Source organism: Nymphaea colorata, chromosome 3 (genome assembly GCF_008831285.2).
Source record: "Nymphaea colorata isolate Beijing-Zhang1983 chromosome 3, ASM883128v2, whole genome shotgun sequence".
NCBI lineage: Eukaryota > Viridiplantae > Streptophyta > Magnoliopsida > Nymphaeales > Nymphaeaceae > Nymphaea > Nymphaea colorata.
The window spans coordinates 19,095,132-19,117,800 of NC_045140.1; the positions used below are offsets into that span (position 1 = coordinate 19,095,132).

General features: G+C 39.3%; 2 protein-coding genes across 5 annotated transcripts; one reads left to right on the forward strand and one right to left on the reverse strand.

Moving 5' to 3' along the window:
* LOC116251168 (uncharacterized protein At1g32220, chloroplastic) lies at positions 1–13,895 on the forward strand. Its single transcript, XM_031625275.2, has 10 exons — positions 1–255; positions 1,309–1,429; positions 1,561–1,649; positions 3,033–3,088; positions 3,164–3,219; positions 4,116–4,209; positions 5,445–5,524; positions 6,061–6,103; positions 13,348–13,439; positions 13,524–13,895. The coding sequence occupies exons 1-10, from the start codon at positions 203–205 to the stop codon at positions 13,689–13,691; spliced, it is 852 nt and encodes a 283-aa protein (XP_031481135.1). The 5' UTR covers positions 1–202; the 3' UTR covers positions 13,692–13,895.
* A 2,477-nt stretch (positions 13,896–16,372) lies between these two features.
* LOC116250764 (probable inactive ATP-dependent zinc metalloprotease FTSHI 3, chloroplastic) lies at positions 16,373–21,975 on the reverse strand. Of its 4 annotated transcripts, none has more exons than XM_031624684.2 (5): positions 21,791–21,975; positions 20,155–21,289; positions 18,658–18,981; positions 18,264–18,564; positions 16,373–16,777 (listed from the first exon to the last, which is right to left on the reverse strand). In XM_031624684.2, exons 2-5 carry the CDS (start codon positions 21,196–21,198, stop codon positions 16,578–16,580), a joined length of 1,869 nt encoding a protein of 622 aa, XP_031480544.1. In that variant the 5' UTR covers positions 21,199–21,289; positions 21,791–21,975; the 3' UTR covers positions 16,373–16,577. The 4 variants fall into 4 exon arrangements, with proteins under 4 accessions (XP_031480544.1, XP_031480542.1, XP_031480541.1 ...); XM_031624682.2 differs by having other exon boundaries at positions 20,155–21,447; XM_031624681.2 differs by having other exon boundaries at positions 20,155–21,625.
* Positions 21,976–22,669: the final 694 nt, after the last annotated feature.

The window sequence follows — 22,669 nt, forward strand, 5'->3', positions numbered from 1 at the left end:
TCGTGCCCTTGTAGGAAAAAAATGACGGGTGTAAGATCATAAAACCAACTTCTCTGCAAGAGCTTCTACGTCGCCCGAGGCTTCCCGAAGCCACTGCCCCATTCCTCCCTCGGTTGCTCCTCTTCGATTCTGCTCTCCCATTCCCTCTCCCTGAGAGGGAAAGAAAAAAGTTTTGCGGTAGCGAACGGGAAATTGGTTCAAGATGGTCATCTCGCGTTATCTACGTTCACAATCAACAGCGGTCTCAAAACTGAGGTGGGAAGATTTCTCGTTCTCTCCGCTCGTGTGTGTTTTTCTCTCTCTATGGGCTTTTCATATTTAAGCAGTCATGTTATGGTGGTTCTATGTGAATTATTATGAACCGTGAGATGGGTCATTCTGATTCCGTTATGGGTTGTCATCTAATCTGAACTCTTAAGAGCGAGTTTACTTATAGCCTATCACCCAGATTGGAAATTTACGGTAAAATGATGGATTATGCTGCTTTCTTGGTGGTATGAATTGGACTCTCTTTCTGTTTGACCGATTTTTTCTTCTTCTTGGGAGTATGTTTGATGGACGTGCAAGGGCGTACTACGTATTCTTTGTAGTTTGTACGCTGTGTGGTTATTACACGTGGATCGGTACTTGCTAAATATGGATCGAGATGTCATGCACTTTTTTCCTTTCTTATCATTCTTATTATCTCGGTAGAGAATGTGAACGGTTATTCCTCGCAGTAGGAGTATTGCATTATCTATGTGCTTACTACCTTAAGCTAGTTCTTTCTCACGTCCCATGTAAATTCTGAGTTTAAATGTATACCAAATAAAAGAATGTTCTATTTCCCATTAGATGTCTGTTATTGGAAGTTCGTTCTTGCCCCTTTTCGATATTACTTTTCCTTCTGCTATAATTTTTCCGATTTAAGATTTGGCCCATTTGAGTTGAACTCAGTATTGAGAACCTTAGACAAATTTCCTTGCATTACAACCATTCGGTCGAAAGTTTTCAATTGATGAGATCCTGAATGACATTTAGTCTGTGTCTACATTTTTTGATACAAAAGTTTCTTTAACTTTATGATAAGGGCACAACTTCGTGACGTTTCTCTTGTCTGTTTGAAGTCATGAAGTATTGTAAATGCTGTATAAATTAATATAGTAGCCATCTTTATTACTTCTATGTACGATTAGTCTGCGCTTGATTCTTCGTGCTCTTTAACTTATGCTGCTTCCGAAAGCCTAGGTAATTCTTTTGTTATATTTTCTATTGTTTAGTTTGTATGTGCTTGTGTGTTTTCCATCATTTTCTCATTCATACGTGCAGCAATTTGAGAAGTTCATATAGAACCAGTAGATTACTATCAGCAGGTCCTGACAATGTACAAGAGTCGGTCAAAGTTCAGGAAGCAGAAACTATAAATATGCCACCGCCTGCAACAGAAAAGGTGCTCTGTCTCCTCAACCTTAAAGAGCTTATTTGCTCATTTCTGATGATGAAGTTTGTTGTTTTTCTGCATGAATCTACTCTTGCTGCACCTTTTACTTCTTCTAACGTCTGGCTGGTTAGCTGTTTCAGTTACTTGTGTTGGGTGGAAGTGGATTTGTTGGTTCACATGTCTGCAAGGAAGCTCTAGGAAGGGGCTTGTCTGTATGTAGTCTCAACAGGTAGTCATCTGTGATCCTGTAATCCTCCTGATGAATTTTCAGCAATAGATTTGGCAATGGATTTTTATATCCTGAGCATTTACTCAAGAACTCTTTAAGTCACTAGTTATCTAGGAGCGATGATCATATTTTTTTTACCCTATTTGTTTATCTATTGACAAAATAATAATACAAATTCAAGTGTGTACGCCATATATGTTGTCTATTCACTATTGTATATTTGTATGTATTATAGCACACACACATGTAGGTGCATAGACTCTCAGAGTTGCACACATTGAAACCACTAAGTCCTTAACTATTGTTAGTTCCGGAGAACAATTTATGCTAGATTGCCAGGCCATGGTGTCATTAAGGGTACTTCAGCTAGACCTCCCTTCTTTTGTTCTGGTTTAGATTCGTCTGTGACTCTGTGGCATATCTCTTAGTGGAAAATCAGAACCTATATGAATGATATTTTCAAATATATTTCGTTATAAAATTTCCCCTAGGATATTTTGTTATTTTTCTGTATTCTTCTTCTGGCAATCTTTCCAATACATACACAATTATCTAAATAAATATACACACACCCCCATACACACACACACGCACGCAGACACACACACACACACACACATATATACATATATGTCTCTCTCTCTCTCTCTCTATATATATATATATATATATATATAGAAATCAATGAAACACTAATATATGAAAAATTGTGCAAGTAAAAGGGATTATTCACAAGGCTATTAATAGATCACATAATCATAGTATCTAGGAGGATAAACTTTGAAGTTTGAAGTATGCCTAACTAGGACAACAGTTTATTGAAGTCCTTTCCTAGAGGTATTCAGTGGGCAAATAAAAGATTGGAGACCTATTCCATTGCCCTTTTAAGTGATGCCCTAATTGGCAGTTCAATACTATCTGGTCAATTTAGGATATTCTCTTTTTCCTAATGATGCCAATATCCAGCCAATGCCGGGTCCAAGGATGCACCAATGATATGTCTGTCCACATATATGGTTACTGGGGCCATTGGTGCAGTTCAATGTTTCTAAACTTGCATTTTGAGTTTTAAAAGTACACAATATAATAGAATATGGAGATCTTGATGATGTTTAGGATTTAGATTCTAATGATTGGTCAATATTTGTTCTATGAATCTCTCTCCTTGGCCCTTTTCCATAATGTTTTGCATGAGCTAGGATATGCTTTAGCAATATCACCTATTATGCTAGAAATTCCATGTTCTATTGCAGCATAATCCAGGTTTTGGATTATCTTACACAAAGTCGCTATATAGTGGTTGGATTGCATTTGGTTAATGGCAACTGCAGTGTAAAAGCATCTTTCTATCTGCCTGATTTGTCTTTTACTTTTTATCTTTAGGTCTGGAAAGACATCTGTACGTGGTGCTTGGGCAGACAATATGACATGGTTCCAAGGTTTGTAATTATTACATATCCTCTATGTTTCAAACTTTCAACTATGGACCAAGTATAATGATATCCTTTCATCAGGAGACCTGCTTGTACCCGACTCACTTAAGGATGCCTTTGATGGAGTTACTGCTGTGGTACGTGATCCGCACTTATCATTCTTCATTTGAAATGTCATTTAATCATGATGTCACTTAAGATAACATTGCTTCCTTTCCTTGGTTGAAGAAATTTTTACTGAATGTTCACTTTTTGGAAGTAAGTTTTCAAAATTTCTCACTATTTGTTTATACCATATTTGATGGTTCTTTCTGGTGAAAATGGACTATTGAGAAAGGTTTATATAATTACAGAATCTTATTGCCAGTTTCTAGGAAGGCACGATTGCTAAATAAACAGGGTATTTATGATCAACTTAGGTAAGAAAGCATTTGTGAATGAAAAAAAGAGATTGGTCCTTCATGACATCGTACAGCTGAGACTATTTAATGGCAAAATGAGTGGTGTACCACTGTATCTTATTATTAGTTAGTTAACCATTTATAAAGTGTACGCACAAGCTGTGGATAGAAAGTTGTTATGTATGCAAGATGAGAACCTGATCCAGTTTCTAGGAAGACCTGGTTAATGGTTAAACAGCGTATGCATGATTAACTGAGATAAAAAATAGATTGGACTTCCTTCGGCATCCCTGCAGCTAAGATTTGTTTGATGGCAAACTAGTTATGCAGGCTGTACTGTTAACCAGTCATAAATTTGTAAATTGCACAAATAAGTCATAGGTAGGAAGTTATTTGATATATGGAAGATGAGACCTGCTGACTTGTGTCTTTGGAGTTTCTTGATCATCTCATATAAAAGTTAGGGATTAAGTAAAATTCAAAGAGGTGCTGAGTGTATTTCATCAAGTTGCAAGTGTTCTTTTTTTATTATTGTGTTCCTGGAAGCTTAAGCTTCAATAACGTGCTTTTTGGCAATGATGTCACCTTCATTATTCAAGAGAGACAGTATATGTTATTTTGACCATTTTTAGGTATCTTGTGTTGGAGGCTTTGGCTCAAACTCTCATATGTATAAAATCAATGGAACTGCAAATATTAATGCTATTAGAGCTGCATCAGAAAATGGTAAGCTTTACTTATTCTTTGCAATGTTACTCCTCTTCCATTTTCCCTTTTCTTCTGTTTGGCTTTTTGTGAGAACTTGTCTCTTTCATGAGATATGTATACATGACAATACCTGGAAATCTCATTTGTTGATATAAAAATACGCAAATTTTATGCTTGCTCAGCAATCATATTTTGAAGTTTAAGTGCACGGCTTGGGGAATAATAGAGGGGGGCTGTTTGTTCTCTTGGTTTGTCGGATCAATCTTGCTGTCATGAGCATCAGCTGTGTCTAAACCATTATGCATAAGTTATGATTTCTGATCATTATCAACTACTTCTAAACCTTCATACTGCAAATATAGCACCAGAAGTTTCTCATGACATTTTATCCGTTTTATTACTATAAGTTATTAGCATCTCCATCATCTGAAGAAAAGTTTTCTAAAACCATGCACATAAATGCACTTGCATAAGAGCATTTGACTATCATGGAAAAGTTATTATGGAAAGTTGTTGGGGAAACGAGGTCTTATTAATCAACCAATCAATTGCTAATATTCACCTAACTGTTTATTTTTAGCTTCGTGAGAGTACCTAGAATTTGGTTTGGGTGGTATGAAGACTTTGATTGGATCTCTCTTGTTTCATCAGTTGATTTTGAAAAGTCCGTGGTACTTTTTTCAGCAAATAATTTTCTATTTTTTTTTAAGCTTTCACTTGCTTTGAAATCTTCTGTTAGATGATCAAGCAAACATGGATATAGCTGAGTACAGTAAGTATTCATACTGTTACAATATTTGTCAGTGGTTTCCCACTCCCGGTGCCCCTCTTTCAGTTCTCATCTGTTGCTGGACCACCCCCGTCCCTCACCGCCCCCCCCCCCCCCCCCCCCCCCCGCTCCTTTTTTTAGCATACAAATAGATTCATCCACAAGATATTGGCATTGATTTCAGTGGAAATTTGTACTAGGAGCAGATCATTTTGAATGGAGTATAAAATAGGGTTCGCATAATCTTTGTATACAGTATACAATATTTGTCTGATACTACTATCTAGGCAAGAAAAGTGAGTTGTAGTGTGGTCAAACAATCTAAGGAACAAGGTGATGGGATTGAATCTTCCTCAGAGCTGTAGTCTAGGTGGCTCCGTATTGTGTTTCTTGCTGTGTTAAAGTTCTTCTGTTTGGTCTTCCCAAGAAAGCATCTTCTTAGGGCACTAGTCTTGTGCTTCTAAAAGGTTTTCTCCTTCTTTAGGTGTAAAAAGATTTGTCTACATCTCAGCTGCTGATTTTGGTTTGGCGAAATATTTGCTGCGAGGATATTACGAAGGAAAGGTGCTGTATGGTGCTTAAACTTTAAAGCTGTTAGATTAGTCATTTTCTTTCATTGTGATAATGAACTTAGAGCCACTATTTCTCTGTAGGTTTCCTGTACTTTCCATTCTTCTATCAATTTACTGTTCCTTATTTTATGTGCTGAAAGCATGAAACCTAGTAAAGGTCAGTCTAACAGTTATGGACCATGAATGCAACTACAGAATGAATAATAACTATAAAAAACATGCACTTGATTAGTTTATTTCTAAGAAACAACTTTTGTTTATTTTTTAGTGCTATGGAGTAATAGTTAGAATACTGAAGGAAATAGTCTACAATTAGCCAATCTTGATCCGGTTCAACTGATTTTGCTGATCCAGAACTGAGTCTTCTAGGGTTTAGTTGCATTTGAGTCAAATATTTTTGTCTCTTGACCCAGTCCCTTGGCCTTGACGATTTGAGTCAGCTCAGGCAATGCCCATGTCGATTTGCTGGTTTTGCCAGCTATGCTTTGTTGGATCTGCTTATATCAACTAGAACTCTATTGTTTGCAGAAAGCAGCTGAAGCAGAACTACTTGCAAAATTTCCATATGGAGGTGAGCTTCTAAGACACTACCTTTTGCAGGTTTTAGGCACGCATAACTTGCTTAAGGCCATTTATTCTGCCAATGCATGCATAAATATGCTCCTGAAATATCCTTTTGCCTTTTGACTTTGAATTTTTTGATGCCTTACAACTTACGAGTTACAAGGTTGATTGGGGGATACTGGTGTGCGTGGCCTTTTTCTTTGATGCTGTAAAATTGCAGTTAGTGTTTGCAGTTTGGTGTCTATGTATTGGACAAAATCCCAATATCAGATGTTCTGTGCTGCAAAAATGTATTCTCAAAAAATGACAAATGGAAATGTGTTCAGACTTCTCGGCTGCTTTTGAGTTAGCTTGAAATGAAAGTTGACCTCCCAATCATGATAGATGCCCTCATTTCCACCATCCTCACGTATGAACAATGCAGGAGGAAATGAGGAAGTGTGATTCAAAATAGCATCAGGAACCTTTTTACTCAAATTAAAGCACCCATCTTGAGCCATTGAGATTGACGAACCACATCTGTTTGAATCATGAGGAACAAAACATGCCCTAACATGTTTGACTCTGTGTATATGAGAGAATGCAAACTGAGAAGTGGGAATTCCTAGTTGAGGTTTGGGTCCTTGCAGTTGTCTAAGACTCTTAAGTTTCTATCAGGTTTGCCCATAGGGGCCTTATGCCTCTAAAGTTGATCTTTGCCATCTACTCTACCTGTTCAACTTCATCTCTTTATAGTGATCATCGAAGACATTGTGCACAGCTGATCCTCTTGAGCAAGAATTCAAGAATGTATGGTCCATGAGCAAATCTGCTCATTATGGAACATCATTTCTTCTTGTAGACATGGTAATTTGAAGGTATAATCTTGTTCTTGGAGTTGTCTTCACAAGGGAATATAGCAATAAGAATTTTGGTTTCCCACAATGGAAAAGAGTGGAGAAGTATCAGGATTTTAACAGCCTGTGAATATATATGTTGCGAGAGAGAGAGAGAGGCAGCAAAAAGTTGAAGTTCATTACGTGACCCTAATCTCTATTAAGAGATTAGGGTTAGGGAAAATTACAAGAGAAGTCTACTAAAAATAACAAAACATTTAAAGAGATCCTCCCTAACTTCCTAATATTTCAGAAAACCCCTTTTTGTATCTTTAACACTCCCCCTCAAGCTGGAGCATATATATCAATCATGCTCAGCTTGTTACAACATCTCAGGAAACCGCCTATGGGAAGAGCTTTAGTGAGAATATCTGCTACCTGATCTTCTGAGGAGACGTGAATAGTGCTAACAATTCCTTCTTGAACTAAATCCCAAATATAGTGGCAATCCACTTCAATGTGTTTAGTCCTCTCATGGAAGACAGGATTGTTAGCGATATATGTAGCTTCCTTGTTGTCACAATACATCTTCATTGGGAGATTCACTGAGACACCCAACTCTACAAGTAGTGATCTAACCCACGACATTTCAGCCGCAATTTGAGCCATAGCCCTATATTCCGACTCAGCACTAGAACGAGCCACAACATTCTGCTTCTTGCTCCTCCAGGAAATAAGATTACTGCCCACAAAGACACAAAAACCGGTAGTAGACTTCCTGTCATCTACAGATCCAGCATAATCAGCATCACTATACGCCTCGATGTCAACACATTCTCCTTTCTTGAACCATAGCCCCTTTCCCGGGGCTGATTTCAAGTATCTTACAATCATTAGAGCTGCATCCCAGTGAACTTTTCGGGGTTTTTCCATGAATTGGCTCAACTTATTTACAGCAAAGCTAATGTCGGGACGAGTGACAGTCAAATATAACAGTTTTCCTATCAGAGATCTGTAAGATCTAGAGTCAAACGGCTCTGAGTCATCATCATGTATATGAATGCGAGGATTCATGGGAAGTGTGGCAGGTTTAGCCCCCAATAGTCCCGTTTCCTGCAGAAGATCAAGAACATATTTCCTTTGAGACACTACAACTCCTTTATTACTACGAGCCACCTCAATACCAAGAAAATAACGAAGTTGTCCAAGGTCTTTCGTAACAAAGTGTTGCTGTAAAAACTCATTTGTTTGAGCTATCTCTTGATCATTTTCCCCTGTAAGAACAATATCATCCACGTAGACAATCAATATCACAAGTCCTGCTGAGCCTCGCTTGATAAACAATGAGTGATCAAGCTGGGAGCGAAATCCACACTTAGATAACACTTCAGTAAGCTTTTGGAACCATGCACGGGGACTCTGTTTGAGTCCATAAATAGCCTTCTTTAACTTGCATACCTTGGAACACTCCCCTTGTCGCTCAAAACCAGGTGGTTGCTGCATATAAACGATTTCAGAAAGGTCTCCATACAGAAAGGCATTTTTTACATCCAATTGAAAAAGAGACCACTCTCGTTGGACAGCAAGAGAGATAATCAAGCGAATAGTGCCCAACCGGGCCATAGGCGAAAAGGTCTCAAAGAAGTCAACACCATAAGTGTGAGTATACCCTTTTGCGACAAGACGGGCCTTGAACCTTTCAACTGACCCATCAGAATGATACTTGATGGTGAATACCCATCGTGAGCCAACCACATCACAGCGTGTTGGGGGGTCTACCAAATCCCAAGTCTCTCGAGAAAGAAGAGCATCCATTTCCTCCTGCATAGCTTGTCGCCAACGTGTATCTAACAGGGCGTGATGGTGCGAGGACGGGATAACATGACTAGATAGAGCTTGATCAAACTGTACTAAGCGTGTACTCAGATGAGCAGTAGAGACAAAATTAGATATAGGATGTAAGGTACACTGTCGCTTGCCCTTGCGAATAGCAATAGGGAGATCTGCTGCAGAATAGTCATCACTTAAACCTGAGTCAGTCTTATCAGTAGAGCTTACCTCTTGAGACGATGCTGGTGGACGGTTGAGAGAGGGACCTAGACGACGAGTGTAAACCAAAGGAGGCTCAAGAAAACGTTCATGTGACCTAGGTTGCGATGATGGAAATGACTCGAGTGACACTGGTGGAATAGGAAGAGGTATAGGTGCATGCATCTCAGATGAAGAGGGACTTGACGGAGGGAAATAAGGACGAGACTCAAAGAAGGTAACATCCGCACTGATAATGTCTTTCTTGGTCAAGAGATCAAAGCATTTGTATCCCTTTTGATTGGCTGAATAGCCAATAAAAATACATTTGATGGCTTGGGCAGCAAGTTTGCTTTTGTTCGGGCCTAGGATATGTGCAAAGCAAGTGCATCCAAAAACTTTGGGAGGTAAATGAAATAATGAACGCCCTGGATATAAAATTTGAATTGGAATACGGTCTTGAATGGAGGAAGAGGGTAATCTATTAATGAGGTAACACGCAGTAAGAATAACATCACCCCAAAAATAGGCAGGCATGTGAGAATGTAACATGAGGGTACGAGCTACGTTTAGGAGTTGCCGATGTTTGCGTTCGGCTACACCATTCTGTTGGGACGTATGTGGACAAGTATATTGAGGTCGAATTCCATGGTCGGCATAAAACTGAAGTAGAATGCAAGACTTGAATTCAAGAGCATTATCAGTGCGAATATTTTTGACAATGAGTTCAAACTGAGTTTTTATTTCCTTGATAAATTTTTGAAGAATACATATGACTTCAGATCTTTCCCTTAACAAGAAAACCCAACTGACTCTAGTAAAATCATCAACTAGAACAAGATAATATCGAAAACATGATCGAAAAGGAACCCGACTAGGACCCCATACATCCACATGAATGAGATCAAAAGGACTCTGACTCGACGGACTCTGACTTGAAGGAAAGCTGCTCCGTGTATGCTTGCCCAACTGGCAGGCATCACATAAGAAGGACTCTGATGCAGGAATATCTGGAAACATGCGACGAAGTTTTGGTACTGAAGGATGACCCAGTCTGAGATGCCATTGGAAGGGAGAAGGCTTGGAAGGGACTGAAGATGCAGCAACATCAACTGGGATTGACAAAAAATAAAGGCCCTCACGCTCATGGCCGCCACCAATCATCTTCCCAGTTGGTAAGTCCTGAAAAGAACAAAAGTCAGATTCAAAAATGACTTTACATTGTAAGTCGATAGCTAGCTGTTTCACAGATATCAAATTGTAATAATGCCTAAACGTGGAAGGTAAATATCACCGCTACCCAAAACAGGGGACAACTTGCCATCAGCCAGCTTAACATGCTGTGGTGTAGAAAATCTGACAAATGATGAAAAATTTTGTGGTTGATTACAACAATGTCTAGAAGCGCCCGAGTCTATCATCCATGTCATACCTGGATCAGCAGTAGGAGCACCAACAGAGAATGCTGAATCTACAACAGCGGCATTGGTAGATGTAGAGGTAGATGTAGAGGCAGACCTCTGAGCAAGAACACGATCATATTCATCCTTACTTAGGTTAAGGGAATATAACATAGATATAGAAGGATCAGTAGAAGACTCAACCACAGATATTGTTGCCTTTGAATGAGTTGCTTGGGATGAAGAAGGACCTCTGCTTGTGGTGATTCTACCTCCACCACGTCCAGATGAAACATTAGACCTGAGGTGAGGATGTTTGTCCCAACAACGATCCTCTAGATGACCAATTTTGCCACAATAAGAGCACTGAAATCTGCCACGTCCAGCACCACGGCCTGTACCACGTCCCTAGTGCCTCCAAAAGAACTAGGGCCCCGTCCTCATGATATCACAAGTGCAGAGACTGGTGTGTCATGCGTAGTCTGAGAAAGAGTGGCTGCAAAACGACTCAGCCTATTATATGTGTCTGCTAAATCTGGAAGTTCACTGCCTGTTAGAATTTGAGACTTTGCCACAGAATATTCTGAAGATAGGCCAGATAAAAACTTCGCCACCATACCAGTCTCAACGTGTGATGCATAACAATGCTGGCAAGGTGGACGAAGAGCCTTTAACCGTTCATATGCAGCAGTCAAAGTAGCAAAATATTGGGATAGGTCCTGATCCCCTTGTCGAATGTTACATAACTCCTCTTCTAGTTGTAGGATTTTGATTACATTAGTGGCATGCGAGTATGTCTTTCTCAAGAAAGACCACATATCCTTGGCCTTGGTATAATATGCAATAGTTGGGGCTATATGAGACTCCACACTATTCATAATCCAAGACATAACAATATAATTATCTTAATCCCACGCAGCATATATTCCTTTTTTCTCAATAGGTCCATCCTCCTCAAGAATATATTTCTTCCTATGACCAGCCACCGACATTATGAATACCCTAGACCATATTTCATAATTTGAGCCATTAAGTTTCATCGTGGTTCCATAAGAGAATGAATTCCCAACCATCTTGTAGTCAGTAGACCCTTCAGATTTACTGTTTTCAGCCATAGTAAATAAAGAAGACCAGATTGACGCAAACGTTTAAAGAAAGAGGGCTAGAAAATTACTGTCACTTCAGATCTGGTTCAGCCGATGACAAAAAAAAACAAGAATGAACTCCCAACGACTGAAGACTGCTGCTCCCAACGACTGAAGACTGCTGCCACTTATAACAGCAGCTAGTTCTCATAAAACTTCCTGTCCACGTGTCAAAGAAATCCACAAAATCAAACAAAAAACTTGTACTAAGGATCAACAGCAGTCCTCACTCCTCACGCAGCCTTACTTTACTGAACTTGTATCCACGATCTATAGAAAAATTCTGATCATATTCAAAAAACTGAATTTATAAGCAGCATATAGACTCCACAAAGCATCCACAACACCTCACGCAGCCTGACTTTCCCGAAATTGTATTTACGATCATCACAAACCACAGCGTCACACGTCACACTACATCCACAATAGTCTGCTTCATACGACCAATATGAGGATCTGATCACGCCTTCCACATAGGCGTGATCAGGTCCTCCTTCACACGGCACGCCCAACCCCTATTCCCTCATTGTCTCCTTATTGGGTGATAAGAGGGAATAAGGAGTAGCGATGACAAGAGAGAGGACGAAAAAGAAAGGAACTCACTTGGCTGTTCGCCGGAAAGATTGTCGCCGGAGAAGATGGTCGCCGGAGAAGGTCACCGGAAAGCGCACCCTGCCGTCGACGCCCACACCCGCTCTGATACCATGTTGCGAGAGAGAGAGAGGCAGCAAAAAGTTGAAGTTCATTACGTGACCCTAATCTCTATTAAGAGATTAGGGTTAGGGAAAATTACAAGAGAAGTCCACTAAAAATAACAAAACATTTAAAGAGATCCTCCCTAACTTCCTAAAATTTCAGAAAACCCCTTTTTGTATCTTTAACAATATAAATAGAGAAATAAACGACTAGAGAAAACTATGAAAATTTCATAGTGTGTGAAAGCATGTTACTGGATATTTGTGATATCAGGATTTTCACCGCCTGCAAAAATACTGAGATTTCTGGAATCTGGCTGTCATGAAATTTCATCCCGTGTCACCTATGGTGAAAGGTGGTTCAAGGATTTATTTTATGTGGAATTTGACATGAACTGTTGAAAATTTATTCATTACCCAGTTCCTTGGCTTCACCGTTGGATATTTATTTCATGTTTCAAGTGCATTATCTGAGTTGGTACCTAAATCTGGACTTATTTGTAATGATGTATGTTACTGGAACCTCAGGTGACTGAACCCAATAATCTCCCTGAGGTGGTGGCTGCCATACGATAAGCATTTTGCTTCAGAACAGGAGGATAAAAAAAAAATCGGTGCCTCATTTTTGATCTGTGGTTACAACTTTTCAGTTCCTAAGTTTCTCCATACTCTAGGGCTATTCAAACCTACTTTATAAAATACAAAACACTTAAAGCAAACGTCCCCTAAGCAAAAATAGCTTATTGAGTTTTGTTTATTTAATATTTCTATTTATTTGAAGATTCTGAACATTGTTCTAGTGGGCACTTGGATTCAAATTGTTCGAAGGTTTATCTCCACCTTCACCTATATCACATATTTGAATAATTCTGAAGGGAGACCAGATCTTCACAATCATTGATTATGGTATTCTAAAACTAATTATCTGGTTTTGTTTCTTTTGACATCTTCCTCGCTTCCATATTTTGCAGGCTGTCTTGTGATTGTCAAGTGAATGGTTAACCAGTCCTGTTAATTTTCTTCGTTGATTTTACACGAGGTGTATACTGGCCTAGGTTCGACGTGTAGGTTTTAGTTTTTGGGTTGTTTGAACAATATTTGCCTACATTAAATAACTATTGCGGTCTATATATTTTCAATGATTTATTATTCAGGAAATTGTTTACAGGGGTAATTCTCAGGCCAGGATTCATACATGGTACTCGACAGGTCGGTGGCATGAAACTGCCTCTGGGAATTATTGGTTCACCAATGGAAATGGTAATATCGACCCTGTTTTTCCTCTTTGAAACCTTGTCCAATGCTTGGCATGCCAAAAATTGATCCCCCATTTCATGATGGCAGGTTCTTCAACATGCAAAACCACTCACTCAACTTCCCCTTGTGGGGCCAGTTTTCCTGCCTCCAGTGAATGTGACCTCTGTTGCAAAGGTTGCAGTGAGAGGTGCGACTGACCCTGCTTTTCCTCCTGGCGTTGTTGATGTGTTCAGTATTCTGCGCTATGGGCAATAAGTGGGGTGTACATCTTTGTTCACTTTTGAAAGTGAGAGCAGCTATGCTGACATTCCCTTGTAATGCCTCTCTTTTTGAGCGATCAGTTTAGAAATAAAAGCATCAATTGCATCGGTCTCTGAAAATGCTCACATATGTTGTACATGGTCGCTGACGTGTTCCGGTGTAATTGATTGCTGTCTGAAATCAAAATATCATTTTCAATTTGATTGAGTAGTCGGGGGATGAGTTTGATTTGGCAGAGCAGTTACATATTGTCTGTCCTGTTGCTTCCGCTGGCACTGATAATTGTCATGATGTTTCCAAAAAAGTTACTGATCTTGGACGAAAATTGCTTAATTAGAGTGTGTGTGGTGTGAGTGCATTCTGTCACTGGGTCTCACTGCCTTGCGTGACTTGATGCTACCTGCTGCCTGTATGTTTTGGGTACCTGCACAAGCCTGCTGTAGTCATATATTATCATATGTGTCGCTTGAATATTTCAGGAACTAGGTTCCTAGGTTTCAACTTGTTTTTTACATTTAAAGTTAGGTTTAATCTCGGAAACATGTAATAACCATTATGGTTAGCTACAATTTCTCAATAACATTTAGCAAGCCTTCATATCTAACTCTAGGTAGTCTCTTTCTCAACCTTCTCTAACTTCATCTGCTCCTGGTATGGAGTCACCCGCAGAGGCTGAAGAACTCCATGCCTGGCCAGCATCCGCCGGTAGCAATTACTTAATCCAACCTCCCTCTTCTCACCCCGTACCTGCCTCACCCTATGATCTGACCCGGATGGTTTCGGAGGCCATTCACGCCCATGCTTTTCGGATGGCTTTCATGGTTGGCTGGCACCTTCCATTGGTTTGATGGTAGGTTGAGGAGGTCGTGGAAGACATGATATGTTGTAAAAGGTCGTTCAGGCTTCTTGGTTCAAGCGGGATGGGCCATACTTCTGCAATGGTGATAACTGAATATGGTCAGCCTAATGCCTCACAAGGGTGAATAAAGTTTTAGAAGGCAGAGACCAAGGGCCGGGATTCATGGAAGAAATGGGATAATATCTTTTGGGAGCTCCAAGAGGCAAGTTCCTAATGTTTTATTTTCATATGAGTTCGCTCCTCTGTGAGGTCCTGCCCAAGGAGCTTACTTCTTGTACGGTCCAAGTTCTACCTTTCAGCTTCTTAATAAACAGGTAGAGGTTAGCCTAATCCCATCTTCACCTGCAAAAACTATATGCTTAGTGCTAATTATAAATTAGCTATATATATACATATATATATATATATATGAGAGAGAGAGAGAGAGAGAGAGATTACCGTTACCTACGTGGTATATACACTTATAGTCATACGTATATGACATGAGTTTGATGATTGATATGACAAGTTATGAATATAAAACCAATGATATTGTTTTTACACAATCTTGTCAATATTGTTGTGTATCGGCCCGTATGATCAAATACAAAACCACCGTTTTTCCAAGAATTGAACGATATGCATCAGCCACTGTCGCCTCCTATCATATCTTGTTTAGCTTTTAAATGTTAAAAAAAAATTAAAATAATCTGCATCGGCCAAAAATGCGTTGGCCCATATCGGCCAAATTAAACTACTAAGCGATATGATGCCGACACTGACAATTGCAACAGTCGTTTTACAACAATATGCTTGCACTCTCCCTAAGGCCCTTTTCACCATTTGGATCTCAGAGATCTTGGCATTGGCCTGTACCAACATATTGTGGGATCTGTACAGAGGGATTCAAGCACCACATATTGCGGGGTGGCATACATACACACTCAAATTTGCATAAATATATGCTGTTTTTTGTGAAAAAATGGCCTCTAGGAATTTACTAAAGCTCAAGGAAAATGAATTTATCCAAATCAGGCACAGATTTAACAGAAAACGTTGGTCCAGATCTTGGATCGAAAGGGGGGCAACAAGAACTATAGAATTCAGTTCATATTCTTAAACTTAAATTGTGGGTATTACCCAGAAATAGTAAGGTCTCCGTGAGGTGGATGTAGCTGAACACTGTTGTTTTTCCAACGTACTTTTTCCTGGAGTGCCGATCTAAGCACATCGTTTGTAAACTTGGATTTCAGAGGTGAATTCCAAGGTTAATTCGATCATTTCACGTCTTTATTAGAAGGTCACGATTTTAGAATCACCACTTTCTATTTGGTTTTATTGGTTTTCCTTTTTTGCACGTATCACTTGCACATTTCTATCTGAATTCAAAGTCTAGAATGCCGTATACAATCATGAATTTTAGACTTGGGTTCACAAAGACTTTTTACACTCGAAACTGGATCCAAATTTTGCGTAACGTAGGCCCATGTCTGCGCAAAGAAAAATTTCAGATGCCGCCATTTTCTTTCTTTCTTTTCGCCGTTTCAAAAGTCAAGGCTGAATAAGAGGAAGAAGAAACGGAGACATTTGTAGAAAGGTTTTGGGTGGTCAAGCCAAAGCCAAACAGCCAATGAAGCACAAACGCTTACTCTCTCTCCCTCTCCCTCTCTCTATCTGATGCTTTTCATAGTGTCAATAAACAATTGCAAAGAATCTCAAAAGTTCTTCAAAATTGACATACTCAGAAAAGGTAACACCCAATGTCACACGAGGAGAAGAAATGTGTTACGACGTGGACCTTCCAGTCATCGCTGGTGTATAATTGTAAACGAAAGTGTTTCCTTGTAACACCTAAGTCAATGGGATTCATCGCTGGTGTATAATTGTACACAAAAGTGTTTCCTTGTAACATTTAAGTAAATGGGAGATTGTGAAAACATGCGTCGCGCAAAATTCCAATCAGACAGGAAAATCGACTATTTCCACATATATAATGCATCAAGACTGGGGCTAAATTCCCGTGGTGCACAAAGAATATCTTTTCAAGTTAATGTTTGGTAGCCTAGAGGTTGTTGTGAACCATCATCTCTTGCAACATTTCTTCGAACAAGCGATGGCATCCATGGAAAGAGTCTTCCAAGTTCTTTGCTTATGGCATTGGTGGTCGATGGCCTCACATTAATTCCAAATCTGGCCCTCTCAATTGCCTCCATGATGTCTTCACGTGTCACTAGATCACCACCTGTAAATTTCATTGGTATTAATGGATATAATACTAGTCTGCTGGTTGTCTCGGTGGCAAAGCTTGTTAATGTGCATTCTCACACTCAGGCATGCACAAGCACACACAAAGTTGCAAACGATACTCCTGGTTGTTGTACTCAGGTAGCTAAATAATCCCACCATACTAAGTTCTTTCCAGTGGTAAAGACAGTATGTACAGCAAATGCATAAGTCAAATAATAAAACCGAGATGGATTTCATCAAAGAAAAACAAAAGGAGAAACCTGTCTGAAGCATTCCCTGCACAGCCCGAAACTTTATTACTCATGCAGCAACTATGCATGAAGATCATGAAATATGAAGACATTAGCAAACCTGGAAACTTAACTGTACTGTGAATGTATTGCATTCCTTTTTCCTTAAGAGGAAATCATGCGTACTTCAATAATCACTTTACACTACATAAACGTTGTACCTGTGATTGTAAAGAACCACGAACTTGCATGTATTTAACATACTGCCCACAAGAATCTTTCATAAGGATCCCTCCTTGCTTTATGGTACATGCATACACAGATAAGGGACGTGTGGCGAGCCACATTACTGTACTAAAAGCATGAGAGCTTATACAAAAGGATTCACAAGAAATATGCTGCAGCGGCTTTTGATTCCTTTTAGAGGTTTTGTCATTCAGAAAGTGGGGAAAAAGGGTGGGGAGAAGAGAGACTCTATGAGATCCTACTGTGAAAGGATACTCCTTGCGCTATGATCATGTTGACCAAAGGAAAAAAAGAAAAAGAAAAAAAAGAAATAAAGGTTGCACAGATTTCGGATCATGTATGGGTGATTATCATTTAACCCACCATGTTTAACAATTCAGAGCTGATCATGTAAATATTTTGGTCTCAAGTGAGTAGCTTATGGACACCAACGTTCCATGGTAAATATGGTCCAAAACATGCTGACAGGCAACGTGACAGCAAAACTAGTTAACAAGCCATTCTGGTGGGCATTTGCTGTGTTAATTTCCAATTCAGGATCTCATCCTTTTTATTGTATCCCTTTTAAAGATAGACTTAATACACTTACTATTAAAAACTTCCTTCATTATCATACGCCTGAAACATCAGACCCGTCTCTTTTTAGTGAGAGCTAACTATTCTTCTTCCAGATTATTTTGAGGACAGGAGCACGTTAATTGCCTTGTCAGTGCCTTTTAAGCCACTTATCTCATTCATTTGATATAGGGACTTGTCATCTTCCCCGGATGATGCAAGAATGCAATTCAGTTCTCAAATCTCAACTTATGAACGATCACGATTGAAGGAAATAAACAAAGCAGTTTTAAAGAATTTCAGAAGCAACATGGTACTAGCATGAAGAAACTCGACGAGTTATGAGCACTAACATGCAAAAGATTTTGACGATGCAAAGTTCCACAGAAATATTAACTTAAACCAACAAAATTAGTACTAAGATTTCCTTTAACTAGGTCATTGTCGTACCTCTACGAGCAGCAAGCAATGAAGCCTCATTAATTATGTTTGCAAGATCAGCTCCTACAAACCCCGGAGTAAGAGAAGCAACTAGGCTACATATCACTTGGGGATCCTCCTCCAGAGGCACTCCTCTTAAATGGACAGCAATTATCTTTTGCCGCCCAGTGGCATCTGGTTCGCCAACAAATACCTTCCGCGAGAAACGCCCTGGCCTGCATAGGGCTGGATCCAGTGCTTCTGGTCGATTAGTTGCTGCAATCACAACCACTTTCATATCTGATTCAAATCCGTCCATTTCTGTTAACAACTGCATTCAAAGGGGACAAAATAAAAAAGAAGTAAAAAATGGGCAATAAAATGAATAACAGGGATTATGATGGACGCAGTCGAAATAACATGCCTGGTTCAATGTCTGATCTCGTTCATCATTGAAACTTCTTCCTCTCTTGCCTCCAACTGCATCAAGCTCATCAATGAAAATTATCGATGGTGCACATTTTCTAGCAGTACTAAAAAGATCTCTAATACGAGCTGCTCCTCTTCCAACAAACAACTCCACAAACTCACTAGCAGAGACTGTGAAAAATGGAACTCCAGCTTCACCAGCTACTGCACGTGCTAATAGTGTTTTACCAGTTCCTGGAGGCCCAACAAGCAGTACACCTCTGGGTAATTTAGCTCCCAACTTTGTATAATTAATTGACCCTTGCAAGCATGAAACAATCTGTATTCCACAAAATAAGAAATGATAAACATGAAAGATGATATGTAATGGTAACAGGTACAGTTTCAGTCAGAAATCAATCTTGTGGTTCTATTGTAATTTTAAGCACATGATAGACCAATAACATAAAATCGGTAAATAAACAGCATATATGTGGGTTAACATTCCAATGCCTACACTTTTGCAGCCACTGATATAGATAAGACTGAGTTCGCTGCATGCATTTAAAGAATTGTCGTGAAACAGAAAATTTTTAACACAAAGGGCAAAGGGAAAATGGAAATATATGGTAAAATAATACATTTCAATAAGAAAGCAAGTAGTATCAAGAATTTTAATGGGAAAAAATGAGGGAGAATGCACCCTACTGGAATACAATTTTTGGGTTTGTCTTCAACATTATAAAAAAGGTTAGCATATAAAATTAAATTTTAGAAACTTGACTTTACCTTTGCTATATTTTCTGAAAGTACCTCTTAATACTCTGTGGAAAGCCATGTGTAGCTCAATTGAAGTTCTCTATAGTGCACATTGGCCAGTTTAACAAGAAATGCCATGTACTTAAAAGAAAATATAGAGTACATTTCATAGCCAGCCATATGGCAAAAATGTCTGGTGGCTTCCAACCTCAGGAGGTTGAGATACCAACATATACATGGTAGCAACAACTTGCATGGTGAGAACAAAGGAAGCACATGTAGTTGAAGTTTATCGAACAGAGGAAAGATAAGTCACCAACCATTATATTGAGTTTAGAAGGGGGTTTATCACACTTAAAAAACCTCTCTGCTATCTTATGAGTTTCAAACAAGGGGTTCAGTAGTTTCAAAGCATTGTGTGTGCATGTTTGTGTGGTGCATCTGCGCATGTGCCTGTTTGTCTGTGCATAAGTATACATTTCACAGTTTATTGTGTGTATTTATGCATGAAGAAGGTGAGATATTAATTTTCTCCAATTTGCATGTGTCAATTGACAAGGAACAAACCACCACTTGTTAATTCATCGTGACATCATCCTATTAAAAAATGAAACATCCTTTTACAGGTCGAGACTTTATCAACATGGTCATTTCATGATTCACGAAATTGGCAGGAAACACACTAGCAAAAGACCTGCACTACGACACCTGATTCTTAGAACCAGTGGGAAAACCAAGTTAAAAGCAGACTAACCTCCATAAGCTCTGATTTGGCTGCATCAACGCCCTCAACATCATCAAAACTGACAGTCTGATTGTATGATCTGCGTTTCTTTGCAGGACTGTTTGCAGCAGAAAGTTGGCGATACAGTAACCACATCAGTGGAGTTAATGGAATCCAAAGTGAAATTATTGTAATCAAAACGCTCCTCATGGACAACAACAATGACTGAGGAGCTGAGCTGTATGTTGTGCCCTTTTCCCTCATTAGCCCTAGGAGGAAATTCTCATCATGATCTATTTTCCGTGTGGAATATTGCCACTCTGGAGTTCCAAGCCTTGTCTCGGGAGATATTCTCCATCTCCTCTTGTTGGTTATTGGTTTCTCTTCTACACTCAACGACATATCTTCAGTGCCACTTTCACTGCCAATGCCACTTGAGTCGGAGACAATGGTGTCACTCAGCTCAAAATCACTTGAGAGCAAGCTTGATGCAGGGTCGCTCTCTGTGACTTCCCTTGGAAGCAAATTTGGCATAGATACCTGTGAGCTTTCAAGAGATAGAGGTGCTGTGTTATAGAATATACGTCGAGAACCCTCTTCAAATAGTACTTTGGTCACACAACCAGCCTGAAGATTCATAATCAAGTCCGAATAGGGGACAACTTTGGAAGATGGAACTGCTGTCAATCTGAGAAATAAGTAGCACAGCCCAAAAACAGCTATAATTGCGGAAGAGATGATGAAGTTCCTAGAATTCCTTCTCAACGACATTCCAACTTCCTCCAGTGATACCTTTTTCAATCTATTTGATAACAACCGCAGTCTAGGACGCAACCTAATTCTGAATCTTTTTCTCAAACCACCGCGCTGGTTTTGAGTGTCTCTACTCGAAGCTTGTGATCGAATTACAAGACAAATTTTTTCACAACGAAATGCACTTCTGCAGGAGCAACCTATTAAGCAGCATGCAACATGGTGTGATGGAAAAGCAGACAAATTCAAGGCTCCATGCGAACTCAATGATTTTAGTTTTTGTAATCGAACCCATGAAACCTTCTTACATTGTAAAGACATTATAGTGGCTTTGAGCTTAAGTTGACGAGTTTGTGACCTGCCCCAACATAACAAAGAAACATCTCTGGAAGGGAATATTGGTCTGCTCACGCTGTAACAAGAAATAGCAGAAAAATGAACCATTTTCCCCTCTTTCCCAAATAACCAATTCCTTATAGCAACTTCAAGCAGCCAAAAACACAAAATAACAACCTAGCTCTCAAATTACTGAATACCCAAATCTGAAATTAGCTTCAACCGGCGAACGTGCTGCAGATAACAAAAATATTCCTTCACGGACAGAAGAATTAAAGTAAATCAACCAATATTTCCAGAACATTCAGACGCTATAGACTGAAAAGTTCTGCTTTTGGGCTCCAAAAAATAATGAATACCGAAAATTGAATTAGCAGCAATCAGCATAATACTGCCTCCAATGAACCTTGTCCTTCACCATTAGAATTAGCTTTACATCAGAATAACTGCCTCAGGAAAAATATTTCCTCCACGATATGGGAGGAAGGACCAGAAAGAGCGGGCCATTTTGCATAGGAGGGAAGATGAAAAATAACGATGTCGCAAGAATCTACGCTTAGGGGGAAGACGTGTCTACCTTGCTTTTCTGGTACCGCAAGGGATTGGTGGTGGCGATGCAACCTGCTGGGAGCTCCTTATTCCTCCCCTCGAGGCTCTGCGTCGATCAAAATGGGTGCAATCCTTCTGTCATTGGACCGACTGCCATGGTAGCACCAGCATGTATGCGGGGACGAAACTTATCCAGACCCCTCGTACCAGAGTATAGATTTTAGCCTTTTAGGCGCCTTCCCCTTTTCGGACCATAATAATAATAATATTATTACTAATAATAGTAATAATAACTACATTGTGGCCTTTTAGTGGTGTTTTATTGTGAACGCCACCTCACTCGCCGTTTATTTATTTAGATATTTATTTATTAGTTTATAATTGTTTTTAAATATGTTATTAAGGTAGCATTTTCATAAAAATAACCAAATTTTTAATCAAATATGACCTAAGCTCCTGGTTCGTGGTATAAACCGACATTTTTTAAAGTCGTCTTCTAAAAAAAATTGTATTAGTTGCATCCGTTTTGAATCCGTTTAGATAAGATTTGGTAAAGAAATTTGGATCCAATTAATAATCAGATTCAGTTTCGATATGCAGTTTCAGTTTTATAACCAAATCCAAATATGAGATCTGTCTCATTGTCTGGGATCCGATAAAGGTCTGACCTGATCACATATGTCAGTATCAAATCCCAATTATGTTTAAAACGAAATAGGCATTGAATCCAAATCCAATTACATAGAATCCGACCGTTCGATTTCAAGAAGGCCGGATCCATATTCCGAACTGTTTACGTCCCTAGCTACATTCCATGGCTTTGGATTTTATGTGATATGAATTTTGTGAATGCTCCTAACAAATGGGACAACTATACAAGCTACATGTGTATGTATATATAGGCAAA

Bases quoted from the DNA above. Each gene is read 5' to 3' on its own strand.
- LOC116251168 (XM_031625275.2), top strand. From the start codon at position 203: ATGGTCATCTCGCGTTATCTACGTTCACAATCAACAGCGGTCTCAAAA. The intron at 3,089-3,163 runs GTTTGTAATTAT...TCCTTTCATCAG, and splicing joins CAATATGACATGGTTCCAAG to GAGACCTGCTTGTACCCGAC. The intron at 6,104-13,347 runs GTGAGCTTCTAA...AATTGTTTACAG, and splicing joins TGCAAAATTTCCATATGGAG to GGGTAATTCTCAGGCCAGGA.
- LOC116250764 (XM_031624682.2), bottom strand. From the start codon at position 21,321: ATGGTTCATTTTTCTGCTATTTCTTGTTACAGCGTGAGCAGACCAATA. The intron at 18,982-20,154 runs GTTAGTCTGCTT...TGTGGAATACAG, and splicing joins CCAAATCAGAGCTTATGGAG to ATTGTTTCATGCTTGCAAGG. The intron at 18,565-18,657 runs GCATGTTATTTC...CTTTGAATGCAG, and splicing joins GAGATCAGACATTGAACCAG to TTGTTAACAGAAATGGACGG.